General features: G+C 45.8%; 1 protein-coding gene across 3 annotated transcripts in view; it reads left to right on the top strand.

The window, feature by feature from the left end:
- Nucleotides 1-1,326: 1,326 nt before the first annotated feature.
- The window catches only part of stk32a (serine/threonine kinase 32A), a 31,425-nt gene continuing 6,760 nt past the window's right edge, over nt 1,327-25,991 (top strand). For 2 of the 3 annotated variants that reach the window (XM_076022042.1, XM_076022044.1), the window contains exons 1-6: nt 1,327-1,402; nt 1,915-2,207; nt 5,484-5,539; nt 6,252-6,403; nt 8,049-8,222; nt 24,950-24,987. In XM_076022042.1, the coding sequence (XP_075878157.1) occupies nt 2,156-2,207; nt 5,484-5,539; nt 6,252-6,403; nt 8,049-8,222; nt 24,950-24,987 (472 nt within the window). In that variant the 5' untranslated portion in view covers nt 1,327-1,402; nt 1,915-2,155. Of the gene's footprint in view, nt 1,403-1,729; nt 2,208-5,483; nt 5,540-6,251; nt 6,404-8,048; nt 8,223-24,949; nt 24,988-25,991 lie in introns of those variants that run through there. The other variant, XM_076022043.1, reaches the window with a different exon arrangement.

The raw sequence follows: 25,991 nt of genomic DNA, 5'->3' as shown, positions 1-25,991 counted from the left end.
TTTATTCTGAACAAGTGTGGTGACCAACAGATCTGGATCGGCTGAAATCTTTTCAGGCAAATAATTCAGCAGAAAATGAGTTTACACACGTGTTGTCACTGTGGAGGACACAAAGACGAAGCTAAAATTCTCAGCTGGGCTCCAACTCGATTTTTTTTTAAAGAAAGATCATGTGGATGGTTTAATGGTCATCACGTGACCGGGGTGAGCCACGTAAAGAACTGAAGGGTTTAAAGGTCAGAGTGAACGTGTTTGGCGAGTTGCAAGTGTCCCAGCGGTGACTTGAATCCCATACCATGTAGCGTCCTCGACTGTCCACTAGATGGCGGGAGCTTCACACAGATAATCTGCAGCAGGACTGGCTCATTTCCGGCCTGTTGCGATGACGACACGTCATCACGCCAGACAGCCGTCTGTCGACCTTTTCACGCTATCTGTTCATCACCTGAGCCTGGTCCCTTTGGCCAGCAGGGGGCGTGAGGACAGCGGTTGCAACACACTTTAAGTGCGTGCTGCTCTGATCCGCTGCCCCTTTGGCCTTAAACGCAACGCAACGCAACAAAACGCAACACAGCACAACAAAACAAAACACAACCCGTGCCCGATGAATGACCACGACAGCAGAGCGAGCATTTGGTCGATTCTCGTCAGCTTTCAGTCGTGTTTGAGTTTCCAGGGCAGTGTGCATTATTAGTGGAACAGCAGCAGACAACGCAGAAGTGAACGATGACTGGATTCTGATCATTGGTGGGACAGAGCGTTGCAAAAAAAAAAAAAGAAGAAGAAAAAAGAAGGATAATTTCATTCATTTAAGAAAGGGGAGATGATAAGGGAGATGTCCGTTATTTGATTTTGTGTGAAGGGGGGGGGGCGACGAGGTCTCCTTCTCCTCCTCAGTCCTCCAGAACCGAGGGAGGGGAGGTGGGAGGGGCGGGGTGTGCGATGGTCCCGCCGTCCCGAGCAGCGGACTGAGGCTGTGAGGAGAGGCTGTTGCTGCTCCTTTTCGACGTGTCGGCCGTAGCAGCAGCAGCAGCGGCGATGACGCTGGTGTCTCCGTCCACCGCCACACGGACGCGGGATGAGGCGCTGCTGGAGCCGCTGACACTGCTGGAGCCGCTGATGCTGCAGACAGCCGCTCGTCTCCGTCCTGCACCTTCACGTCCGGCAGAGGCGCTCCGCGCTGCGTCCTACGCGAGGCGCTGAGTCCCCCCCCTCCCCCCTTCAGTATCTCATCCGAAACGGGAGGACGTTGTGTTGTGTGCTGCAAAGAAGAAGAAGAAGAAAAAGAAGGAAAAAGCAGAAGAAGAAGCATCAGCGGCCGCGGCTGCAGCAGCTGACATTGACAAGGTTCCCTCCGTCATCTCAACACCGCCGGGGGATTCAAGCGTCAGATGGAGCTCAGGTCAGTGGCTCCTCTGGTTCCACGGTTCCTCCGCCACCACCAAGACAACTTCCAGATGAACTTCGTTGGCAAATTTTGCAACTGTGGGGATTATTTATTTATCTAAATGATCATTACGGTCACCGTGAGTGAGTCACAAAGTGGCAGCTGGCTTTGTCTCCACACATGGAATAAAAGTCACGAGGCCGTCCGTCCAGAAGAGGGTAGACTGGCTGGCTGTACTGTAAACTAATTTAAATATCATCATCATGTGCTGCTAGTAATGGAGCAGTGTGTGTGTGTGGTGTCATGTTGCCCCCCTCCCACCCTCCGCTGGCTCCTCCTCCAGGTTGGACTGTCAATCAGCAGTGGCCACACTGTGTCCTGCAGCTCCTCCACCTCGTCCCGTTCCTCCTCCTCCTCCTCCACCTGCTGCTCCTCCTCCTCCACTTCATCTTCCTTGTCTTACTTCTCTCCCCCCCCCCCCCCTCTTTTTCATCCTGCTCCTCCTGCTCCTCCTCCTCTTCCTCCAGGCTGCTGAGCAGCGTTTGTCTGCCTGCTTCCATCTGAAAGAGTGTGTGTGTGTGTGTGTGTTTGTGTGTGTGTGTGTGTGTGTGTGTGTGTGTGTGTGTGTGTGCGCACGCGTGCAGGGCTATGAGTGTGTGTCAGAGGGAGAGACCACTGGATGCTGAGCTGAGCTGAGAGCAGCAGCAGCAGCAGAGTTGGAGCAGGACGGCTGCTGAGGAGACAGGAGCGGCAGCAGCAGCAGCAGTCATGGGACTGGGACAGTCCAGCAAGGCTCCGGTCAGCCACCACAGCGACGAGGGTGAGTGTGAATTCTTCTTCTTCTTCTTCTTCTTCTTCTTCTTCTTCTGGGAGGAGGAGGTGTGTGTGTGTGTGACTATTCTGCACCTGGAGCAGCTGCAGCAGAATCCAGAAAATTGGGAGTTTTTTTTTTTTTACTCTTTTAACCTGAACAACATGGTCAGGTCGGTGGTGCGTCTCCTGGATGAGCTCCGCCAGGGGGACTCTGGTCTGCTCTCCACAGCTTCAGTGGATCTGATTGGCTGAGAAGAAGGCGCGCTTGCTGTTGGGGGGATCAGTTGATTTCACTTCTTGATAGTGCAGAGCTCCTCCTGGCACCTTCGGTTGTGATTAAGTGATTTACAGATCAAAGATGAAGTTGTGTGAACTTGTCTGTGACTGGTCAACATAACCAGGCTGAGCTTGAATTCCTCTCCAATTCCTCTCATTCTGCCACGGGCCCACGGCAACGGTGGGAATTTATTAATTTATTGACCCGAGAACCTGAAATGAAATCTCCCCCTTGGACGGAACCCAAAAACCGTCCAATCAGCTGCGGTGGCTGATTTAGTGCCTGTTTTGTTGGGGCTTCTCTTTCACGGCTGTGTGCTCCCATTCGAACGGGGGGGGGGGTTGCAGAGGAAAGTCCTGATTCATGCTTCACCTCAACACCCACAGCCGCTGAGTCGGACTCTTGGCCACCACCCCCGACACCCCACCTCCACTAGGGAATGAACAGCAAGTGGGGCGGAGTTTACAAAGGGTGGAGCGCACACATATACACGGGGAGAGTGGACTCTAGACAACATGTTGTTATTGTGGTTTTGATGATTTGTCCTCAGAGTTCCAGCTGCTGCTGCTGCTGCTACTGCTGCTGGACGAACACTGCTTACAAACTTTTTTTTAACTCCATACCGAAGCACCATTTGTATTTTGCCATGTTTTGTTCTATATTCTTTGATTAAAGCTATGACGAAAACAAAAGGGGTACAAATAATATGCACATAAATCAACTGGGCAGTCACGTGACGGGTCCACTTCCTGTTCTTTGAGGATCTCCTCCTTCCAACCCGAATAAGCTGCAGTTCTGCCACAGACTGTTTGTCCCATGTGCAGAACCTTCTTCTTCTGCTTGTGTTGGAATAAAAGGCCAATGAATGTGAAGCCATCAGTGACCCAAGAGGATCTGCAGGAGAACCTCCAGAGACCTATGGACTGATCTGCACATGGAGGTGGACGCTGTCAGGACTTGTCTGTGTCCCCTGAGACTGATGTGCATGTGTGTGTGTTGCATGTTGGCCCTGCCTGCATTTTCCATCCGGAGCTTCTGGCTAATGGAGCCGCCTGTTTACGGCCCCGCCGGCTTCGGTTTCAGTCGTCAGAGCAACGGGGCCGAGCTGACGTGCACCCCCAGCGTCCTGGAGGTCCTGGAGGTGGATGTCAGCAGTCAACTGGCACGTGACGAGAAGAAAACAACATGTAGTGGTTTGTCCTCCTTCATCTCAGAAGCAACAGGCCGGAAGAAAAACAAGAACAAGAACAAGAAGCGGCCTCCAGACCGACTGCTGCTGGACTGACCAGCCTGGTTACTGCTGCAGCTTCATCCCAACTGGGTGGAATTTTTGCAACTGAAGATAAAAATGTGAGTGAAGGATCTTCTCTCTGCTGGCTGAAGCCTCCAGTGAGCTGCCTTAGTGTCCTGCTGATGGTCTTGCTGAACCCTGAAGCAACTTCAGAGAATGAGTGGATCCATTCACAATGCAGACTGGAGATGCACCCTCATCTCCTGTCCAAAGTGGCCAGCAGCAGCAGCAGCAGCAGCAGGTGTCACTCCCGTCCACATCAGCCCAACAGATGAACGTCTGTCTCCATCCACCTTGTTCACCATTACATCATTGCATTACTTACAGTCAAACAGTTAAAGACACTGTTGCAGTTATACAGGTGTCTCAGCTGCCACTCCTACCTTTACTTTCCTGTCTGTCTGTCTGTCTGTCTGTCTGTCTGTCATGTTTCACCAACCACCACAACCAGCCAGTCAGAACCTGCAATATCTCTTTCCTAAAATATGAGTGATTATTAGATTATAAGATAATTTGTGTGTGTGTGTGTGTGTGTGTGTGTGTGTGTGTGTGTTTGTGTAAGCCAGAGTAAACACCCCTGTACGGACAGTGTGTGTGTGTGTACGTGAGGAGGAAGTGGCAGTGCTACGTGACTAACACAGCGTAACATTACCTGTCACATCCAATAGATCTGTTGACTGCAGCCACCAGTGTGTGTGTGTGTGTGTGTGTGTGTGTGTGTGTGTGTGTGTGTGTGTGTGTGTGTGTACACGGTCGCAGGAGTGCAGCAGCTGTTCCCTCCTCTGGGGAAAGCGGCGATGAAGGAACACCTTCTGTCCTGGTTGTCATGGCAGCAGGAAATAAACAGCTCCATCTACCTGCAGTGTGTGTGTGTGTGTGTGTGTTTGAGGAAAAAACTGACACCTGGCCATGAGACAGCACAGAAAAATGTTTGTTTGTTTTTGTCTTTGCCGAGCACCATGATGGCAGAGCTCCTGCAAGGAAGAGGATGTAGTTCTGAAGGTTCATCAAGCCTGATGTCCACCAACTGAAGGTCCCAGTGTCTCACTGTCACACTGTCTCAGTGTCTCATGTCAAAGGTCACATTGCCATCGCTTACATCAACTGCACTGTGACAAAAAGGCTCCTCCCATGTTGCTGCTGCTGTCCAGCCGTCCGGTTGCAGTGAAGATCTTCCTCTTCCTGATGTTGTAGTCAAGACTGCGACCAACAAAGACCGAAAAATTATCAAGACTCAAAAGCATCAAGACCAAAACAAGACTAAGACTGTAGATATCAAAGAAAAATCAACACAAAGCAGAAAAAAGGACCACTTTATTTTTTTTTTTTACAATTCAAGTTTGCTTCTACATAAAGGGAACAGCAAAAAAAAAAAAAATCACCAATATACCTTTAAATCATTTTCTTTAACATTTTGCTGCTTTGCTAGCTATTTTGAACTATTTAAAAAAAAAAAAAAAACAACAACAACAAAAAATAAATTGACTAGGAATAACGGGGTGTATCACTATGGGGTGTTACAATCAGAGTGAAACAAGGCTGCAGCTGGATTCTTTTCTGTTATTATCATGTCATTGCAGTGTTGGCTGAGTCTCCACCTGAGTCCATCCAGTCCGAGACCAAGACCCTTAAATAGTTGTCTAGAGACCAAGACCAACCTCCAGTGCTACAACACTACCTGACACTGATGTTTCTCTGTTTCTCCTCCCTCACAGTCAACTTCGACCACTTCCAGATCCTGAGGGCCATCGGAAAAGGAAGCTTCGGGAAAGTAAGTCTCACTCGTCGCTCATCAACTACAAACACGAGGAATCCTGCCGAAGGTCCAACTGCCACCAACTGATTATTCAGGTTTTTATTGTTTTTGAGAAAACTGTAGCAAGTCTTTCTCTCTGGTCCTCCTCCATGTGACTGTGAGATTGCCCCGTATCTGTCTCCCCCTGTCACCACAACATTCTGCTGCATCCTCCCTGGTTTGACCCCCGACACCTCTGGGTGATAGCGCTCTGAGGTGTTAGCGCTCGTCGTTCCGCTAAGCCATGCGGTGCTGGGTGATTTTCAATTGCGGCTTAAAGCACATAGAAGTGCACGTATGGCCAGCTGCCGTGCATGCCGCTGTGCACAGACGCACACACGATCGCATCGTCCTGCAGCTGATTGAACCGACAGCTGCTGCACTCGGCGCTGCAAGTTCACAGTAATCACAGCTTATTGACGCTCAGGCAAACATCCTGCTGCTCGGAGAACCAGGATTCCTCACTTCCTGTCTGTGGAACCAGGGTTCCTCACTTCCTGCCCGAGGAGCCAGGGTTCCTCACTTCCTGGTTTAGGGACCCAGGGTTCATAACTTCCTGTCTGAGCAACCAGGGCTCTTCACTTCCTGTCTGGGGAACCAGGGCTCACAGAGTTAGACTGAAGCATGACAGTTTCATGTGTTGGGGAGGTTTAACTGACAGGTTCTTTCCATGATTGTGTGACCACAGGTGTGCATTGTGCAGAAGAAGGACACCAAGAAGATGTACGCCATGAAGTACATGAACAAGCTGAAGTGTGTGGAGCGCAACGAAGTACGGAACGTGCTGAAGGAGCTGCAGATCATGCAGAACCTGGAACATCCCTTTCTGGTCAACTTCTGGTAAGATGCTCCATCACCTGGTCCTGGTCCTGGCCCTGGTCTTGGCCCTGATACAGGCCCTGGTCTTGGCCCTGGTCCTGGACCTGGCTATAGTATTGGCCCTTGTCCTGGTCTTGGTCCTGGTCCTAGTCCTGTAGTTTGGTTGTGTGACTGGATCCACAACCAAACTGCAGTGAACTGACTGGATCCAGCTGAGCCTCAGTGTCTGTGGCTCAGCTTTAATGTTTGATGCTGATTGGTTCGCTGCAGTCTTTCCCACTAAAAGCCGCTGAGCTCCTCCTCCGACTGTCAGGCTGCAAAAAGCAAAATGTGGTTTTCTTGCTCATCCGACCTGCAACTTTTATGGACTCGGTCCTCATCTCTAGGCTGCAGCTCTTCCCCGTGAGAGAAGAGAAGCTGCAGCCTGAACTGAGATGATATCATCATCTGCTCATTTCTCAGACCAGTTTACCAAATTGAACTAGTTCTGGTCCTTCCGCAGTCAGAGATGCACAAACCAGGAAGCTCTCTACAGTTGTGAGTCTTTTTGCATTATTTTTTGTTTTGTCTTGGTCTGCTCATGTGACATTGAAGTCTGGTCATATGATGCTGAGGTCTGGTCATGTGACAGCTGGTCTTGCTGCTGGAGTCAGTGTGGAAGAGCTGAGCTGGTTCTCAGGGTGAAGCTCAAGAACGTCATAGCTCTCCAGAAGAATGGATGATTCTTATGTTGCAGATTATTGTAAAGATTATTTTGCTGCAGGATATTTTTCCCTGTACAGTAAACAAATTGACTGAGTGCCTTCCATTTTCCTGCACGATAAAATGGGGAAGAATGGCAGAAGGTCCCTCAGGGGGCGACTGACGTTTTTGACCTTGAAAGGAGTGAAAGGGAGGCATGTGGCTGATGTGCTGCTGCTTTGTAACAGCAGGACTAAGAGCTGCTCACCACCACTATTCATGGTCCACAGAGTCAAAATGGACTCTTTAGAATTCCTGCTGCTGCTGCAGGCATGAAGCACGGCGGAGGAAGGGTGGAAGGAGGGGAGATTTAGGAGGAGGGAGGAGGTGGCAGGAGGGAAGAGAGAGGAAGAGGGAGGAGGGTGGGGGAGGGGTGAAGGAGGTGTGACTCCTCTCCTCCTCCTCCCTTCATCTTTCCTCTTCCTCCTCCTCCTTCTACTCCTCCTCCCCTCCCCTTCCTCCTCTTCATCTTCCTCTTCCTCCTCTTCTCCTCCTTGTCTGCCTCCTCATGCTCCTCATCGTTTCCTTCCTCCTCCCTTTGCTCCTCTCTTCTTCCTCCTACTCCTCTCCTCCCCTTCCATTCTCCTCCTCCGCCTCTTCCTGTCCTCCTCCTCTCCCTCCTCCGCCCCCTCCCCCTAACCCTCTCATCAGTCCAAGCTGATGTGTTAAAGGGACAGTTCACCCTGTCACCGTCTGGTTCTTTGATATGAATTCATTTCTAAAGTTTAACTGACACGGATCCATCAGATCATCCAGGATCAGCGCTATATTCTAATGGGTGTCGAATCCTCCTGGGCCAACAGAGTCAGCTGTGCCTCTGTCAGCCTCAGCCCACACAGTCCGCTCTACTCTTTGTGACATCATAGAGGGTCACAACCTGTTCTCCGGTTCCCTGCCGCCTGTCTTCACAGCCCTCTGCTTGCAGGTACTCCTTCCAGGATGAGGAGGACATGTTCATGGTGGTGGACCTGCTCCTGGGCGGAGACCTCCGCTACCACCTGCAGCAGAACGTGCACTTCTCGGAGAGCACCGTCACCCTGTACGTGTGCGAGCTGGCGCTGGCGCTGGGCTACCTGTGCAGCAGGCGCATCATCCACAGGTGAGAACTACCCTTCTTCCTCCTCCTGGAATTTCCTCTCCTCCTTCTTCCCCATTTTCTCCTCTTGCTGGTCTGAGGAGGAGGAAACTGACCCCTGACCAGTTTCACTCAGCTTGCATCTTCTTGATGCTGCATAGTTTCCCAATTTGGGTTCAATAAAGTACATCTACTCTACTCTATTCTATTCTATTCTCATGCATGCTGTTGCCTGACCTCGTTTTTCGTCCGTGACAGCAGGGTCACGCCTGCTGGTCAATCTGGGAACTGCAGGCTAAGTGATTTTTAAGCCAAAAAATAAATAAATAAATGTCTGGCTGTGTGACAGGCTGCATTGCTGGCCACATTCCAACATTATTATTTTAAGTTGTTGGACCAAGAGTTGTCCACTGACTGTCCTTGCTGACCTGCTGACACACACAAACACACACACACACACACACACACACACACACACGCACACACACACACACACACAACAAAACACATTGAAATATAACAAAACTGAAGTTGAATCTTGAGTTCATCCATCAGCAGGAAGACGCAGAGACAACAGCTCCTCAGTCAGCCAGTGTGTGTGTGTGTGTGTGTGTGTGTGTGTGTGTTGCGTGACAGAATCAACATCTTTTCAATCTGCATTCATTATCCACACACACAGGAAGAGGAGCTGGAAGTGACTCTCAGCTCATCTTTATGAAAATTGGACATAGAAAATCTCTCAGTGTGTGTGTGTGTGCGTGTGTGTGTGTGTGTGTGTGTGTGTGTGTGTGTGTGTGTGTGTGTATGCACCTGCTTTCCTTCCCTGTTGATAATAGAGTTAAGTTCTGGGGGAGGAATGGAGAGGATGGTTTGGGGTTGATGATGATGTTGATGATGGTGATGATGGTGATGATGATGATGATGATGATGATGATGATGATGATGATGTTGTTTGAACTTTGACATGGATGGCTGTGCTGTCATATATCATTAGATATGATCAGCATCTTGTGGGAGGTTTTACTGTGGATCATGGACCTGCTCAGTCTTCAGTGTTTTCACTCTGAGCTTCTCGGGTGTGTTTGGGACCTGCTGCTCCTGGAGGAGGGTGGGGGTGGGGGGAGAATTAGACCCTTGGGGGGGCTTCCAGCAGCTGGACGGAAGAGGATGTGTGTGTGTGTGTGTGTGTGTGTGTGTGTGTGTGTGTGTGTGTGTGATTATCCTGTCGCTGAACCCTGAAGGGGCTTCCCCTGTTAACAACAGAAAGAGTTTCAATTAGGTTGCACATTCAGAGACGCTGCAGCGTCTGTATGTGCGTGTGTGTGTGTGTACGCGTATGTGCGCTCGCATGTGACTGCGTGTTTGTGTCAGTGCAATAACAATCACCTGTGGCTCCTCCTGCTCCTCCCTTACAATGAAATTCATGTTGCTCTGGTTTTCGGGCTGTTAGTGAAGTGGTGAGCCAGCTTGCCAGCAGCCAGCTAACTAGCCAGCTAACTACCTCCTATATTTGAAAATTACACAGCTGCCAACTCTTACGCATTGGTCGTGAAACTCACACATTTAATTGGCTTCACACACTCTCACGCCACACCTCCGATTTCTCACACTAAAGTGCATGTCAAGATTAAAAGCTGACTGCTGACAGTTTATCTGTGATCTATCTCTTGAGCCTGAGAAAAGCCACTCGTGGTCGATAAGTTATGCCTGCAGAGAGACTGTGAGGGGTACTGGTTGAGCCAATACACCCATGGGCTAAGCTCGCGTAAAATATATGGCCCGAGCCGCTGTTATTTTGAGGATTTATGCCCTTAAGGTTTAAATAACATCTGCCAATTCCTTGTGTGTAAGTTAATGTGAAAGGTATCTTGAGCGTTTCTTGAACAAGATTAATGTTCATTAGCTAACTAAACTTATAATGCCATAGCAGCCAGCTACTAGCTTAACTTTTTCCTCCGAGCTAGCCAGGGTGACCAGACATCCTCAATTTTAGAGGACAGCCCCAGTCTTTAGTGACATGTTCCGAGTTAACACTCCCTGATTTTGATATTGAATGCGGGGAATTGCAGATGTGGCAAGGTGTACGCACAACCCAATACATTTCAGGACAGAACAGACATGTCCTGTGATTTTCAGCCTCTTATTAAATATTTAACCTTTAAGATTTATGATTCTTACTTATTTTTTTAAAAAAGGACGATTGCTGAAGAATTTAAAAAAATCCTTAACTGAGGTGGCTGGGCTGAGATGGCGGTTCAAAAACACAATGTGTGAATTATTCCTGCACATCAAGATGGAAACAGCCTTTCAATCATTATTGTTTTGAACTAAGTTTATGGTGTATACAAATAGAAAAAAAAAGTAATGACGACGTTACATTGACTTTATGATAAAAAGGGTGTCCGAGGTTCGGTTTCTGGGTGTGATTGTGGATGAAAAGCTAACATGGAAATCACATATTGCTTACATAAAAAAAACAATGTTTCAAAAATATTGAAGTTTTAAGTAAAGTAAGAAATGTTAGATTGTAAAGCAATGAGGATTTTGTGTTGCTCACTTGTGATGCCATATATGAGTTACTGTAATGAAATATGAGGCAACAACTACTATGCAAGCCATTGTTTTTTCCGACAGAAAAGGGCACTGAGAATAATAAACAATGGTCATTTTAGAGAACACTCAAATGGATTATTTTTTGTTGAAGCTCAGAGATGATTGAAGTCAAGGAGTTAAGAGCCAGATTGTTGGTTTAGCATGAGTTTGTTGATGTCATCTCTGCAAATTTGACAAAGATGGGAGGCCCCCATGGTGAGTGTGAGACCTGAATGAGTATCGTCTGTACTGAATGAGCAACTTGGACACCAGCTGGCGGGGGATGATGCAGTTGAATGCAGAATTGAAGTTTTTTTGAAGTACTTATTTTCTTTTAACTTAAATGTAAAACGCAAGGATGATGCATTGCATTAAGGAGAAAACATTTTCTTTTGTATGTTTTGTTTTTGTATCCCTTGTATTTTCTCATTTTTCTTCATGTTTGAAATAAATCAATAAATCAAATCAAATCAAAACGAGAGAAAAAAAAACCAATAACACTTGAGACCTTATTTCTACTGTGTTCTTTGTTCATTCTTCACAGGTGCCAGGAGTCTTTTCTAGAGGCTTGCCAAAATTGCTAAGTTTGTCCTGGTGCTGCCTCACTCTAACGCTGATGCTGAGCAGATGTTTCGGGATAGCAACAATACAAAGACAAGAAGCAGATTGGCCCTCGATATGACGCTTTCCTCCATAATGACAATTAAAATGGCAGGCCTTTGAGGCGATCATTAAGGCCTCAAAAAAGGCCACGGCCAATACAACCAGGCACACAAATCTTGATTACCTGTGACCTGAGTTGAGGGACATCTGCATTCTCCTTTCTCCCTGCTGCCCTAACCCATGTCCACATACCTGGTATTCATATTTTGGGACTGAGCCCCGGCAATAAGATCAGCTCTGAACAGAGTAGGCCTATTGCAGGGCGAAAGACCCGTTTTTGCTCTGTTTCTTCTTTTATTATTATATTCCCCCTTAACATACTCCAAAAATCACCAAACTTTGCAAGTGGGTCAGAACTGGAAAATATGAAAATAATTTATGAAGAAACTGGATCAATCTGCTCAATAGCACCCCCTACCTTTGATCAAAAACATCCTCTATAGCGCCCTCTAGGAAGGTCGTACAGACATGTGACAAAGACCCACACGTTCATTCATTCATTCATTCATCTTCCATACCCGCTTCTTCCTGAGCTCAGGGTCACGGGGGTCTGCTGGAGCCTATCCCAGCTGTCTTAGGGTGAAGGCAGGGTGACACCCTGGACAAGTTGGCAGTTCATCGCAGGGCCACATAGAGACAAACAACCATTCACACTCACATGCACACCTACGGACAATTTAGAATGTTCAATTGACCTCACATGCATGTTTTTGGAGTGTGGGAGGAAGCCGGAGAACCCGGAGAGAACCCACGCAGACACAGGGAGAACATGCAAACTCCACACAGAAAGGTCCCAGGCCCAGAATCGAACCCACGGCCTTCTTGCTGTGAGGTGGCAGCACCAACCAATCCCCACACGTTCATTTAATCCCTAACCTAATTTTCATGAATGCTGACCAAACCGGAAGTGAGCTATTTTCACTTGTTTGAAAAAATCTCAAAAAGCAAGACTCTGAAACCATAAGTGAATGAATGAATGAATTCTTCATTTCGATCATGTCATAATATCTTAAAAAACAGCTTAAAGGAGAAATAAAAATAAAACAGTTGACAACAAAAAAAGAAAAAAGAAATCGAAAACAAACAAAATAGAAGCTGCATTTGCGACTACATGAGCAAGAAGGTGTAGGAAGAAAAACTTATTTAATCCTACCCCCCTAAAATATAGTGTTTCATCGCACCATAGATATCATATACACACATATACATATCCACATATACCATTATCATGCATATATATGTATACATATATACATATATATATATATATATATATATATATATATATATATATATATATATATATATATATATATACATATATATATATATATACAGTATATACACATACATACATACATATATACACACACACACAAACACACATACAGATACATACACGTATCCATCCATTATTATTATTTTCATTTACAATACCTACTTATATATTTATAATATTTACACCATGTCCTACAACATTTTAATCTATATAGCAAAGCACCTTATAGTAACTAATTACCAGTGTACCTATGGAGAATCATTTCTTTATATCTCCCTTTTTTCTTTTTTTTTTAATTTCAGTACTCAATCTGTTCCACAATCTGTTCTTACTCCACAGATGGAAATACAGAGAGTTTTCTTTGCTGTGCTAACATTGCAAACCTTGAAATTCAATGGCTCTCTTAAATTCTAACCTCCCTTTCTATCGTGAAACATTTCCTCAATATTTTTTTGGTAAAAGATAATTCCTTGCTCTGTATAATATTTGAGCTGTTTTATACTCCACAAGGTCCAAAAATGTTAAAATTTTGGATTGGAAAAATAAGTCATTGGTATGCGCCCTAAAATGAACATTGTAAACGATTCTCAATACTCTGCAATATGAAAAGTGACTGAAGTGTGGTTTTGTAAGTGTTCCCCCATACCTCTATACGATATTCTAGGCAGGGATGAATCAGTGAGTTAAATAGAATGTGAAGTGATTTTTGATCTAGAACATATTTTGCTTTGACCAGCAAACTATGAGACAGTTTAGATTTAACATGGTTAATATGGGGTTTCCAAGAAATTCTATCATCTATAATCATTCCTATTTCATGTTAACACCACACAACTGTACTTGTCCTTGACTGTGTATTATAGGGTTTCCAAACAACATTATTTTAGTTTTATTTAGATTCAGTGATAGTCTATTTTTATCAAACCATATTTTTTATTTTTTATGATCCCATGCTGCTCTAATTTATAAAATGTTATGTCATGGTTAATTGTATCAAAAAAAATCAGTGAATACTCCTGCAGCATATTGTTTCTTGTCTATGGAATCTGTTATAGTTTCTATGAGGTCTGTTAAAGCGAGTGCAATTGAGTGGTCTGTTTGAAATCCGTATTGATTAATGCTGAGAAGATTGTGTTTTTCTATAAAACTATCTCATCATCTAATCTATAGTTAAGGAGTTATATAGGCCTGTCATTTGTGAAGTGGTGATGATCACCAGTCTTGGACAAGGGTATTACTTTTGCTTGTTTAATTTTATTTGGAAATTGGCCAGTTTGGAATGATAAATTAAAAATATAAGTGAGTGGTTTAGAGATCCCAACAATGACTCTATTTACTGTTTTCATATCTATATCATAACATTCAGTTGACGTTTTGTTTTTACATTTCTTAATAATTTATATAATATCTTTTTCTTCTATTGCTCTAAGAAACATAGTAAACTGATTCCCCTCCATAACCTCTTCATTACTACTCCCGGTCCTTTAGGATTCAGGGTTTTTTTCCCGCCAGGTTCGGTCTAACCTCAGTGGGCCTAGTGAAGACCACTGAGTGTGGCCCGCTCCGTAATCGAAGGACCAGTATTTCTCGCCTCCGCTGGGCCTGGTGTTGTTAGGTGGGTTAGGTGGCCAGTGAAGGTCGACAAGTGCAGGCCGCTCCGCCGCCGGAGGCCCGGTGTTTCTAGCCTCCGCTGCCACTGGAGCTGGTGTTGCTAGCCTTCGCCGCCGCTGGGGCTGGTGGAGTCCGCTCCATGGCCGGGGACTCTGTGTTGTTAGCTGTCGCCGCTCGCTGCTCTGCTGCTTGCTCGCTGCCCGCATGAAGCTGCTCTACTGCTTGCTTTCGGCTTGAAATCGAGTATGACACAGACAAGACCTTCATGACAAAAGTTGTCAAAAGTTGCCACTACGCGGCTCCAAGCCCCATTTTCACCCCCTTAACATACTCCAAAACACCCCAAATTTTGCACGCAGGTCAAACCTGCCAACAGATTTTATCTATTAAAAAACTGTACAAATCTGCTCGATGGTGCCCCCTACACAACTTAAATCTTCATATACGAAGGTACCGTAAGTGCTTTTGGCTTGAAAATGGACACAGACAAGACCTTCATGATAAAAAAAAAAAAATTCAGATCCCAACCGTTTTCATTTTACGGCCTCAAAATTGACCAAAAATCGCTCAACATCTAAAAACTAAAAAGCCTCAAGCGACCCCTAGGAACGTCGAAATGACATGGGACAAAGACCCATGCATTCATTTCTTCAACACCTACATTTCATACACTCTAATTTTTTGAATTCGACAAACATGAAGTGAGCGATTTTCACTTCTTTTTTTCACTTGTTTGAAAAAATATCAAAAATCACAGAACTCAAGAACTGTAAATGTTAGAATTTTCAAACTTGTTTTATTACACAGTCTAGATATTCAGAACAAAATAAAAAGAATGGTGAGGAAATTTTTAACCGTTTTCATTTTATAGCCCTTTAAAGTCGCTGTATGCTCAAAATTCATCAAAAATCGCTCAAAACACCACAAAACTAAACTGCCACTAGGGCCCTCCAGGAATGCCCAAAGAACATGCAACAAAAACCCAGGCGTTCCTGTCATCAAACCCTACATCCCGTATGCTTTAATTTTTTGAATTCGACAAACAAGAAGTGAGCTACAGTATTTCCACTTATTTGAACACTGCTCAAAATCAATGTTTTTTACAACTCCAGTACACATCTGACACACTTAATATGGTCATGAAATTCGACACACACACATGAACACATGTCCTGACATTCTTCTTGTAAAGTATCAGCCCAATCAGACCAACGGCACCACCTACAGAGCCAAAAATAGCTGCCCTGTGCACATTGACCAGATTCTCTTCTTGTCTTCGGCTGCAGGGATTAACAAGGGTGGAAGGGTAGGGACACACACATACACACACACACACACACCCTGTGGCCCTGGCTCACTTGAACTTAAATAGACAAAGAAAAAATACATAGATTCATTGCCATTTCCAAGGTGCTACAGACATCCTTCAAAAACCCACGTGTTTGTCTCATCAAGGCCTATAATTGACATATGACAGCCTTTATAAAAAAAAAACAACAACCAAAGAGTTGCAAAATCGGCATCATTTTCTTACACATGATGAAAAGACTTCTTCCTGTTTACACTAAACATGCTTCAAAACTCATCACATTTCACACACTGGTCCAGACTGTGTGGGACGCCCCCTGACACTTGCATCAATAGGGGGTCATTGGTAAGCATCGGCAGGTGCTGGGGGTCATCAGCAGGCATCAGCAGGTGTCGGGGGTCCTCGGCAGGTGCCGGGGGGCGGCCTCAGGCATCGGCAAGTGTTGGATGTCATTGGGCTGGGGTGTGTCATTTTGTCCAAGAAAAGACTCAAGAAACTCCTGCTAGCCTCCGCTAGTTTGCCAGCTAGCGGGAGTTTCTTAAGTCTTTTCTTGACCAAAACGAGCTCGCTAGTTTTAGCTTTAGCTGCTCCTAGTCAGGGCTGAGCAGCAGTGCGTGATGGATGTGGAGCCTCACATTTTGTTCCCCTTCCTGCCTCAATGAGCGTGAACTGGAGCACAAAATGTGATCTCACTGAAAAATTCAACACACTTCTGCAAGTCTATTTTGTTTTATTTTATTAAAAAAACACAACAGTTGAGCGCCGAGTGCTCAATCAGAGACACTACATCCCCTTTTCCAAGAATGAGATCTGTCCATGCACTGAATAACTTCATAAACATAGTACTGTAATGTGCTAAAATATATCAGACCTAGTGACACATACTTCTTTGAAGAACAGCACTTACGCAGTATTAACAAATTACTTTCTAATCTCTATGAAAGCATAGCAGATACACGTGCCTCTTAGGTTTAACTCTTAACAGAACAACCTGCTTTCTTTATAGGTGTCATGTTCTAGCTTTGAACAAAAGACATGGGACAACTGTGTGCTGGTTAACGAGAGCTTTAGCGAACAGGCTGCCTAACAAGTGCATGACCAAAGATCATCAGTATTCAAGTACACTGTCACATTAAATACACCACATCTCCCTTTTTTCTCATATGTCTAACATGTGACCTTAACAATGCGCTCAGGTTAAAACTTACCTCTTAATTCAACAATTATCTGTATTAACTTATCTAACCTAACCTATCCATTCACTACAAATCTAGCATTTTAGGTTGAACAATGGCTCTGCCTGATCTGGTTCTTACAACATCAGTGTTTACAGGAGTAACAGGAGGTACACAAGATGTTTGGGGCACCTGCACAGGTACATTTTACACACACTGCTGTTTAATAGACTTTTCATGAGAAGGTGAATGCAAAGGAATCAAATGCAGGTGATTGCGTCTCACTGTCCCATGTGGTAAAACCACTGCGTAACATCTCGGTGTAGAGTGACTCTGGACCACAGTGCCTGGTGTTTTAGCATCAGTCACCCACACGTGTTCACATGGTGACAAGTCGCACGAAGGTTTTGCACAATGGATGGATCCAACTGTGAGAGAAGTATTGGAAGTGTTGTCTGCAAGCGTCGACCCAGAAGGAGTTCTGCAGAGTTTTATCAATTCTGAAGAGGAGTAGCTTTGTAGGCAAGGAGAGCGAGATATGGATCAGCTGCCTTTTTTAGAAGGTTTCTCACGGTGTGTACAGCACGCTCCGCTTCCCCGTTACTTTGCAGAAACTGTGGTCTGCTTGTGATGTGTTTCAATCCATAAACTGCAGCAAAGTCTGCGAAAGCCTGTCTGGAAAACTGTGGCCAATGTCTTACATTTGGAACTCTAGAATGCCATGACGGGCAAAAAAAAGATTTTAGGTGGATAACGTCTTTGGATTTGGTTTTGTTCAACAGGGCAATCTCGATGAACCTGGAAAAATAGTCCACAGCAAGAAGGTAAGTTTTTCCTCGAAGCTCAAGCAGATCCGTACCCACTCTTTGCCGCGGGTGGTCAGGGCATTCAGTTGGCATAAGTGTCTCCCTAACGTTGTGCCTTTCTTGTATTCACGCCCTGCAGTTTAACACCATTTCCATTATTTGTTGGCCGAGCCCAGGCCACCATGCTGTTTGGCGAGCTTGGGCTTTGCATTTCATCACGCCTTGGTGTCCATCGTGTAGATTTGTTTGCATATTGTTCCGCTTTGCTGAAGGAATGAGGAACAAGCCATCTTTCACAATGAGCGTGGCTCGGTCGGGCAAGTAATTTCTCAGCAACGGTTCTTGTTTTGCATAGTCTGGCCAAACTTGATTGCACATGTCCATGACTCGAGCACACACACTGTCCATTTTCAGCTGTTCCTTGAGCATTTGAATATATGATGAACTGACGGGCATATTTTCAGTAATGCTGACCACGTATATGTCTGTGTTTTCCATTAGTTCTTTTTCAGTATGTGTCGGTTTTGTTTTCAGTGCAGAGCGGCACAGAGTGTCTGCCGTCCAAAGTTATTTTCCAGGAGCGTACTGTACCTTATACGAGTAACGCATGAGTCTCATTCTGAAGCGCTGAACCTTCGCAGGAAGCAGATCCAGGGCTTGCCCTGCCAGTATTGAGACAAGAGCTTTGTGATCTGTTTCCAGTCAGAAGTGTTTGCCTATCAAGAAATCTCGGAATCGCTCACATGTCAATGTAGACGCTAAAGCCTCTTTTTCCACTTGTGCATTCTGTTGTTCTGTAGGAGAGAGCAACCGTGATGCATAAGCTACGGGTCTCCACTCTAATAAAATGAAGCATCCACTGATACTTGTGTCTCTGATTGGGTCGTACACGGCAAGAACTGGGGGTGAGAATAGAGTATTTTTCAGAGTTGTGAATGCTTTGACTTGGTCTGTGCCCCAATACCAACTGTTTTTCTTTGACAAAAGATCTCTCAGGGCTTCATCTTTCTCTGCTAAATGGGGAATGAACTTGCCCACTTGATTTACCATGGCCAGAAAACTTCTTCGCTCTGCCATATTTGTTGGCTCTTGCATTTCTGAGATGGACTCTGTCTTCTTTGGATCGGGACTTATGCCTGTGTCCGCAACAATATAACTTTGGTCTGTGACAGATCACATTTCTCCATATTCAGAGTTATACCTGCTATTTTGAATGTCTGCAGGGTAGCATGGAGTTGAGCATTATGCTCCTCTTGGTTGCGTCCCCATACTAGAACATCATCAATGTGACACACCACCCCTTCTAGTCCTTCTATTACCTCCGACATTGTGCGCTGAAATTGCTGCTCGGGTGCGGAGTTCATGCCAAAAGGGAGGTGGTTAAAGTGGAATCGCCCGAAGGGGGTTTAGAGTCAGTTTGGCTGATTTCTCCGGCAAGGGAATTTGCCAGAAGCCCATGTTGGCGTCCAGTTTGCTAAACACTTTGGCTCCTGCTAGCATCCCAAGACTTTGTTCTACAGAAGGCAGTATGAGTATGAACCTTCCTCTGCACACATACTCATTTAATCCTGTAAAGTCCACACACAGTCTCAGCCTGGGACTGTTCTACTGTTCATGCCGGCGCACCAGTCCGTGGGTTCCTCCACTGGGGTTATGACTCCAAGCTCTTCCATCCTTTGAAGTTCCTCATTCACTTTCCCCATCAGAGGTATTGGAATTCTCCTGGGAGTTTTCAGAGAGTATGGTACAGTGTTGTGGTTTGAGCTTTATGTGGTACGGATGTTGTACTTCACCAAGACCATTGCACAGATTTGGGTAGAAAGTCTTCAGAGTGTCCATTGAAATGACATCAACATGCACTAATAGGCCAAAATTAGTGATGACGGGTCGGCCTAACAGTGGTGTGCTAAGATTCTTAACAACATAGACCTTCTCTGTTGTTTGCTTTGTTCCGTACTTGAGCTTTGTGAATCCTGTGACATCCAGTGATGTCCTTCCAGGGCCTAACAACGGTTTCTCTGGCTGCTGGAGAACAGGCATTTCAGCTTTTGAAAATAACTTGTCCAAGTCTGTGTCTGCTATTGCAGTGACATCTGCTCCGGTCTCAAGTTTGAAAGTCATTTTAGTGTCTCTCACTTGTATGTCAGCTGTCCAAGCCTGGTTGTTTGTGAAGACTGAGCCAAGGAAGAAACTTTGCTCCTCTTCCTCCTCAATACTTTGCACTGCCTTACTTTTTCTGCAAACACGCTAGTAGGGGCCTTTATTTCCGCATGAATGACATTTTGCCTCGTTGGCTAGGCACTAGTTTGGTGAAGAGAACCTCCGCATTTGTAGCACCGTGCATTTGGTGTGTTTCTACCTTTACTGGTAAATTGCTGATGTGCTTTTGCCATTTTGTTTTTGTACTTGAACTTTTCTTGTCTTACTGTTGTTTGCTTGTAATGACTCTATTCACAGAGCTTGCATTCATTTGAATTATACTGCTTTCACTTCACAGAGAAGTTTGTTGCTTTTTTATCTCTTCTGATTGTCTAGCCATATTTGTAGCTTTTTGAAAGTCCAAGTCCTTTTCCATCTATATGCGCTCTGAAAGCCTTGTGTCGGCCAAGCCCACTACTATTCTGTCTCTTATGAGCTCATCATGAAGTGTACTGTAGTTGCAATGCTCCGCTAGTGTGTACAGGGCAGTTGCAAACGCATCTACAGTATCATGTGGCTCTTGTTTGCGCATGTTGAACCGTGCACGCTCATAAACAACACTTTTTTTGGCAATGAAAAAGTCGTGGAAGCCGTCTCTCACTGTGTTGTGTTGCCACTGCTCTGCCTCAGTTAGCTTTAGGCCTCTCAAAACATCATCTGCTTCGTCTCCCATGCAGTATATTAATGTATTGACTTGATTTTCCTCAGAACTTGTTGAAAGATTGCTTGCCTGGCCCGAAGTCAAAGCAGGCACAGACTTGGCGTTTTGGTCATGGTATAGGGGCTGGTGTGACTGCAGATGATGCATCCTGCTGTGTATGTGCTTTGGGAAAAACACTGGCGCATTGAAGTGTGCTGCGCAGACCTCTTCCCATCAACATCTATGCAGGTGTCATGTTCAGCCCTGTCACTGGTGTGTTCCTCAGTAATAGCAGTACAAGATGTTGGTCTGTGCCAGTTTGCATTGCTTTTTTCCGCGCATGTTTTACCGTCCTTATCGTCCTCTCCGCAAGTCCATTGGAGTGTGTGACCTTGAAGTTCCAAGAGGCTGCAAACGACCTCATCTCGCAGCTGGCAAAAGGGCCGTGGTCACTCACCCACTTTCTGTGAATCCTGTGCCTGGCAATAACAGACTTCATTTTCTGGATTACTGTTAAATCAGGTAAATTCAGCACTTATTTTGTCAGATAATCCACTAATAACAGGTAATATTGACCTTTCGGTTTGAAGATGTCAGCACCTTTTATCTACCTTTTATCCACAGAAGCTCAGGAATTTCATGGTTGATAAGTGGCTCCTTCTGTTGTTGTGGCTGACACTGCTGGCACTGCATACATTTCTCCACTGTCATCTCTATGTCACGTGCCGTGCCAGGCATAGCCAAGCATACCTTTCAATCAGCTCCTGTTTGGTGGAAGGAAGTTTTGACGGATGTGGGGTTTTTGTTGTGAGTGCTTCAAGCCTCTTCACCCGCCCCAACTCTGAACATGCATCACCTCCCAGAATTGCTTTGTGTGGCTGTGTGTCTAGCGGTTTTACACGGCAGGGATGCAACGCCACCTGAAGGCAGATGGGCTCCATCAAAAGCGATCAACACAGTCTTTGTGGGCTGCAGTTGAATGGGACCTGGCAGTAGCTTAAAAATGAACATAGGTAGCACACTGGCATCAGCGCCAGTCTAAAGTTTGAATTTTATCAGTACACCTCTGATTCTGGCCGTTTCAAACCATTTGCTGTCTTTTGAGTGGGTCACTGCTTTTTGTCCATTACTGTGTACCATGCCAACTTGCAAGGAATCCACTTCACTCTCAATGTTAGTTACTCATGCTGTCTCCCACATTTCTGGCAGTTGACTGTTGTCTACTTCTGTGCCTTGTTGAACCTGCTGCTTGTTTGGTCGCGTCCTTTTGTTTTCTCCACAGTGTCAATTGGAGCATCTCATGACAAGAGTCATCTGCATCGCCTGTATTTGTATCTTGGCAAGTTCTGTTGACTTAAACATGTCAACGGCTCTTTGAAGTGTAAGTCCATTTTCAAGGAGTAGTCTTTTTTTTCAGACGAGGATCATTAATGCTGAACACTAATTTATCCTTCAGCATGTCATCTTCACTTTGGCAAAACTCAGTCGCTTCACTCACGCCGTTCTGTGACAAATCTGTCCACTGTAATTCCCGATGACATTGCATGGGACCAGAGCCAAAGCCGTTCAAACACAATGTTCTTCTGTGGGCTACAGTATTCTTTGAATGCCTTGAGAACATCTTCCATCGATATTTCATCATCTTCAGATGTAACAACATGTAACTTCCTCGCGTATTGTGTGGAGCAGGATGGCTATTTTAACGTTTCTCTGACACACCTGAAACTGTCATCTAATGGCGAAAACGTTGTTCCCATCTGCACCAGTTATCAGCGACATTGTCAGTGATCTGAATCATCTGCGACGGTGGCTTGAACTACTCCATCCTCACGATGTAGCTGTCCGGTGTTAGCAGAATGCTAATCCTTCTTCTTTCTTACTTGCACACAGTCCCTCAGCTCACTACGTAGCATCCCACTTCTGATACCATGTTGTAGTTTTATGTTGTTACGTGTGATTTAGTCCAGACCATGGGTCTCTACGGCTACGCCCTTAAATAACACACACGGAGGTGACGCTGTGACTAAAGTCTTTTAGTGACAGAGCAACTTCACAACATAACATAAGAATAATCAATCACGGCTCCTGGAGTAGTGCAGCCAAAACAGTCGTGCACCGAGTGCTCAATCAGATACGTTACAACGTGAGTTGATGGAGGCGTGGCCAGGCTTTGGGAGGAGGAGGAGGCTCTTGGCCATGCCCCTCAGGCCACGTGCCCAGGACAGAGGAAACCAGGAAACTGGCTCAGTCAATTATTCATTGTTTCTAATTGTCGAGTCAGTTCTGACCTTGACTTTTAGCTGCTCATCTGCCCCCCCCCCACCCACCCACCCACCTTTGACACCCCCAACTACCCCCCATCTGCTCTGCAATCTGCATCAGACTCTCTGAAACACACACACACACACACACACTGAACTCTGCTCCAAATGAGTTTTAAGACTCGTCACGTCCAGCTTCATCACCCTCTCACTCTCCAGCTGCGTGTCGATGAATAAGTGATGAACGTCTCTCTGCCGCTGCCGCCACCGCCGCCATCAAGACGCACACTCGCACACATACGCACACACAAACACACACATTTATCTGTATGCTTGAAAAGAAGGCTGCTCCCTCAAGGCGACACGTGCACAGAGGCAGACTTTCTGGCAGTGGGCGCAGCTGCTTTTAAACAGGAAGAGGAAGAAGAAGAAGCCTGAAGTCTGTGCGCTGCAGGATGGAGTACTTCCTTTCAGGATGGGTGGCTACTAGTGGGTGTGGCCAGGTGCAACAGAGGCTTTCTGAAGTGTGTGTGTGTGTGTGCGTGCATGCATGCTGTTCTCGGGTGTAGGAGCGCCTGCAGTATCACATGACCCGGGTCCTCTTGTGTTACCCATCAGCCTGATAGGAGGCTGTAATGAGGCCATTAGATCCTGGTAATAGCTTGTAGGGTCAGTCAAGCAGGGGAACAGCTGAGAGGATCAGCTGACAGCAAGTCTCCGCTGCTCCTCTGGCCTTCAAGCAGGCTCCACCGTCCAGTCCAGTGGCTCCCAACTGGTAGTGTCTCAGGACGAACATGTTTTTTTTCCTTATCATGAAGTTCCAACCCAAATTTATTCCCCACAGATAAAAATGTTATCCCACTTTCTATCATGTCTAGTAAATAAATTATTGAAACGATTAAATTGAATCTTGTGTCTTCCGAAATAAGGGAAACTGCCCATGAAGCCGCAGCTTAAGTAAAACAGTTCTGTGACCCACTTTTGGGTCCTGATCCACCAGTTGAGAAACGCTGTCCATCAAAGTTCCATCTGATTCTTCACCTCCCACCTCTGTTTATTCAGGGCCTTTTCCTTATTTGGAAACAATGATTGAGAGACTCGAGTTTGGCTATGCTATGCTACGCTACGCAACGCTATCATGACCTGCTGTTGGCTGATAGCTGCTGGGAGGAGGAAGGAGGAGGAGGTTCGCTGGCTCCAGTGCTGAACAAGAGGCTGCAGAAGAAACAATAGAACGAAAAGTACACAAAGGTCCATCAAGGTTTCAGTGTTGGAAGATCTTCCACTGCGACCCCTGGTGCTGTGCTGTGTGAGCCGCTGGCCACTTCCTCAGCGGCAGAGTGAGCCGGGTGTGTAGGGTGAGCAGAGTGATAAGGGTGAGAAGAGTGGGGAGAGTGAGCAGGGTGAGTGGAATGACGAGAGTGAGGTGAGTGTGCAGGGTGAGCATAGTGGGGAGAGTGAGCAGGATGAATAGAGTGACGAGAGTGAGGTGAGTGAGCAGAATGAGCAGGGTGAGCGGAGTGAGCAGAGTGAGCAGAGTGAGCAGAGTGAGTTCAGCTTCCTCTCTCCACAGGCTGGAGATGGTGGAGCAGCAACATCTCCAGCACCAGGAACTCCAGACAAACCCATGGCAGCTTGGTGGCCTTTAAGCCGTGAAGAAGAGGCTTCCTCACTATGTGTCACATGACCACCCCCCTCACCATCCGAGGGGGCGGAGCTTTGAGGGAAATGTCAGCTAATTAAAGATTACACCATCGACCTTTCTGTCTCTTCACCTGAGCCTCAGCCTGCCCATTCTCTCTCTCACACACTCACAAACACGCACACACACTCTCTCTCTCTCTCTCTCTCTCTCTCTCTCTCTCTCTCTCTCTCTCCATCTCCCTCTCTCTCTCTCTCATGTGGGACTATCCACACGCTCCTCTCTGGTCGTCTGGAGAGCAGTGTGGTTAGCCCTCTGTTTACAGCCTCCTGCTGAAACTGATGCTTTGGAAAAGGGGTAGGGCTAGAAAAAGAGGGCGGAGTCAACACCCGACTGGACAGACACACAGTGTTGTTGTTGACCTCTTAGAGGTCAAACCTGCAGACCTCCAGGCGAAACATCTCCCTACATCCTCCTGGAGGGATCTTTTGCTGCTCGTCACAGTTCACAGAATGTTGCACACACACACACACTAACCGAGCCCTGCTTTGTGTATTTGTGTCTCCTCACACAGAGACATCAAACCCGACAACATCCTGCTGGACGAACACGGTAAAACCCTCCTTCCTCGATATCATCCACTTTGACAAGGACAAAAAGTTGATTGAGCTAATGTTAACATAGGCTCTATAATGACAGTGTGGAACAGTGAGTGAGCGAGTTCCAGTGTGTGTGTGTATGTGTGTGTGTGTGAATGTTGTGTATAACATTAGAATGTTATACACAAATCCTGTGAAATGTTGTGATTTATACTTTTTTTTTAAATTTCTCATTTATCCATTGTTCTGAGGTCATTCAGGTCCATTTCAACATAAATAGACCTCCTCCATGTGAAACAAAAAAAAAACCTTAAGGGCCAGATCCACAAAGGCTTTTGCGCCAGAAAATCTATCTGTGCAAATAGCACCAAAAACAGTCCAGCCTCGGAAGTAAAGGTGAGAAGCGGTGGAAAATGCGCTGAGGCGGAGCTGCACCAGACTCTTTTGGTTATATATTTAAATTTCGCGCAAAATGACACCGCCTTCTATGCAAACACGCCTCATTCGAAACAGCGCCGGATCCACAAAGAATTTGCTCTCACGTCCGCACGTAATTTGACAGACGTAAACACCACCAGCCAAAACCAGGTGCAGTTTCGTCTGTCAAAGAGTTTCTGGCATCAGAGCGACTCTCTCCTCCCCGAAGAGCTGAGGATGAGGTGTCTGTATATAGCAATATATATATATATATATATATATATGTATACATATTAACAAATGTATATGTTACTTGACTGCAACAAAAATAAAGGTTGGTTGAGGTGCGCACGTTATAATATCTGACGATCCATCTCGCAGTCAGGTTACGAGAGCGCAATTTGCGCTTGTGACTCAGGTGCCACATTTCTGGGTGTTTTTGTGTCTGCATATCATTAGCGACAAAGCCTTTGTGGACACGACGCAAACATGGTGGATATTACAGTGTTGCAATAAGCGCCTCAAATTACAGCTGCGCTCCATTCTTTGTGGATCTGGCCCTATGTGTTTGGCAAATGCAAAGATGTATTGGATCTTTCG

The sequence above is a fragment of the Nelusetta ayraudi genome, unplaced genomic scaffold, assembly GCF_046127955.1.
Source record: "Nelusetta ayraudi isolate G7.1 ecotype Tasmania unplaced genomic scaffold, CSIRO-AGI_Nayr_v1 ptg000011l, whole genome shotgun sequence".
NCBI lineage: Eukaryota > Metazoa > Chordata > Actinopteri > Tetraodontiformes > Monacanthidae > Nelusetta > Nelusetta ayraudi.
This window is presented reverse-complemented; position numbering and strand designations above follow the sequence as displayed.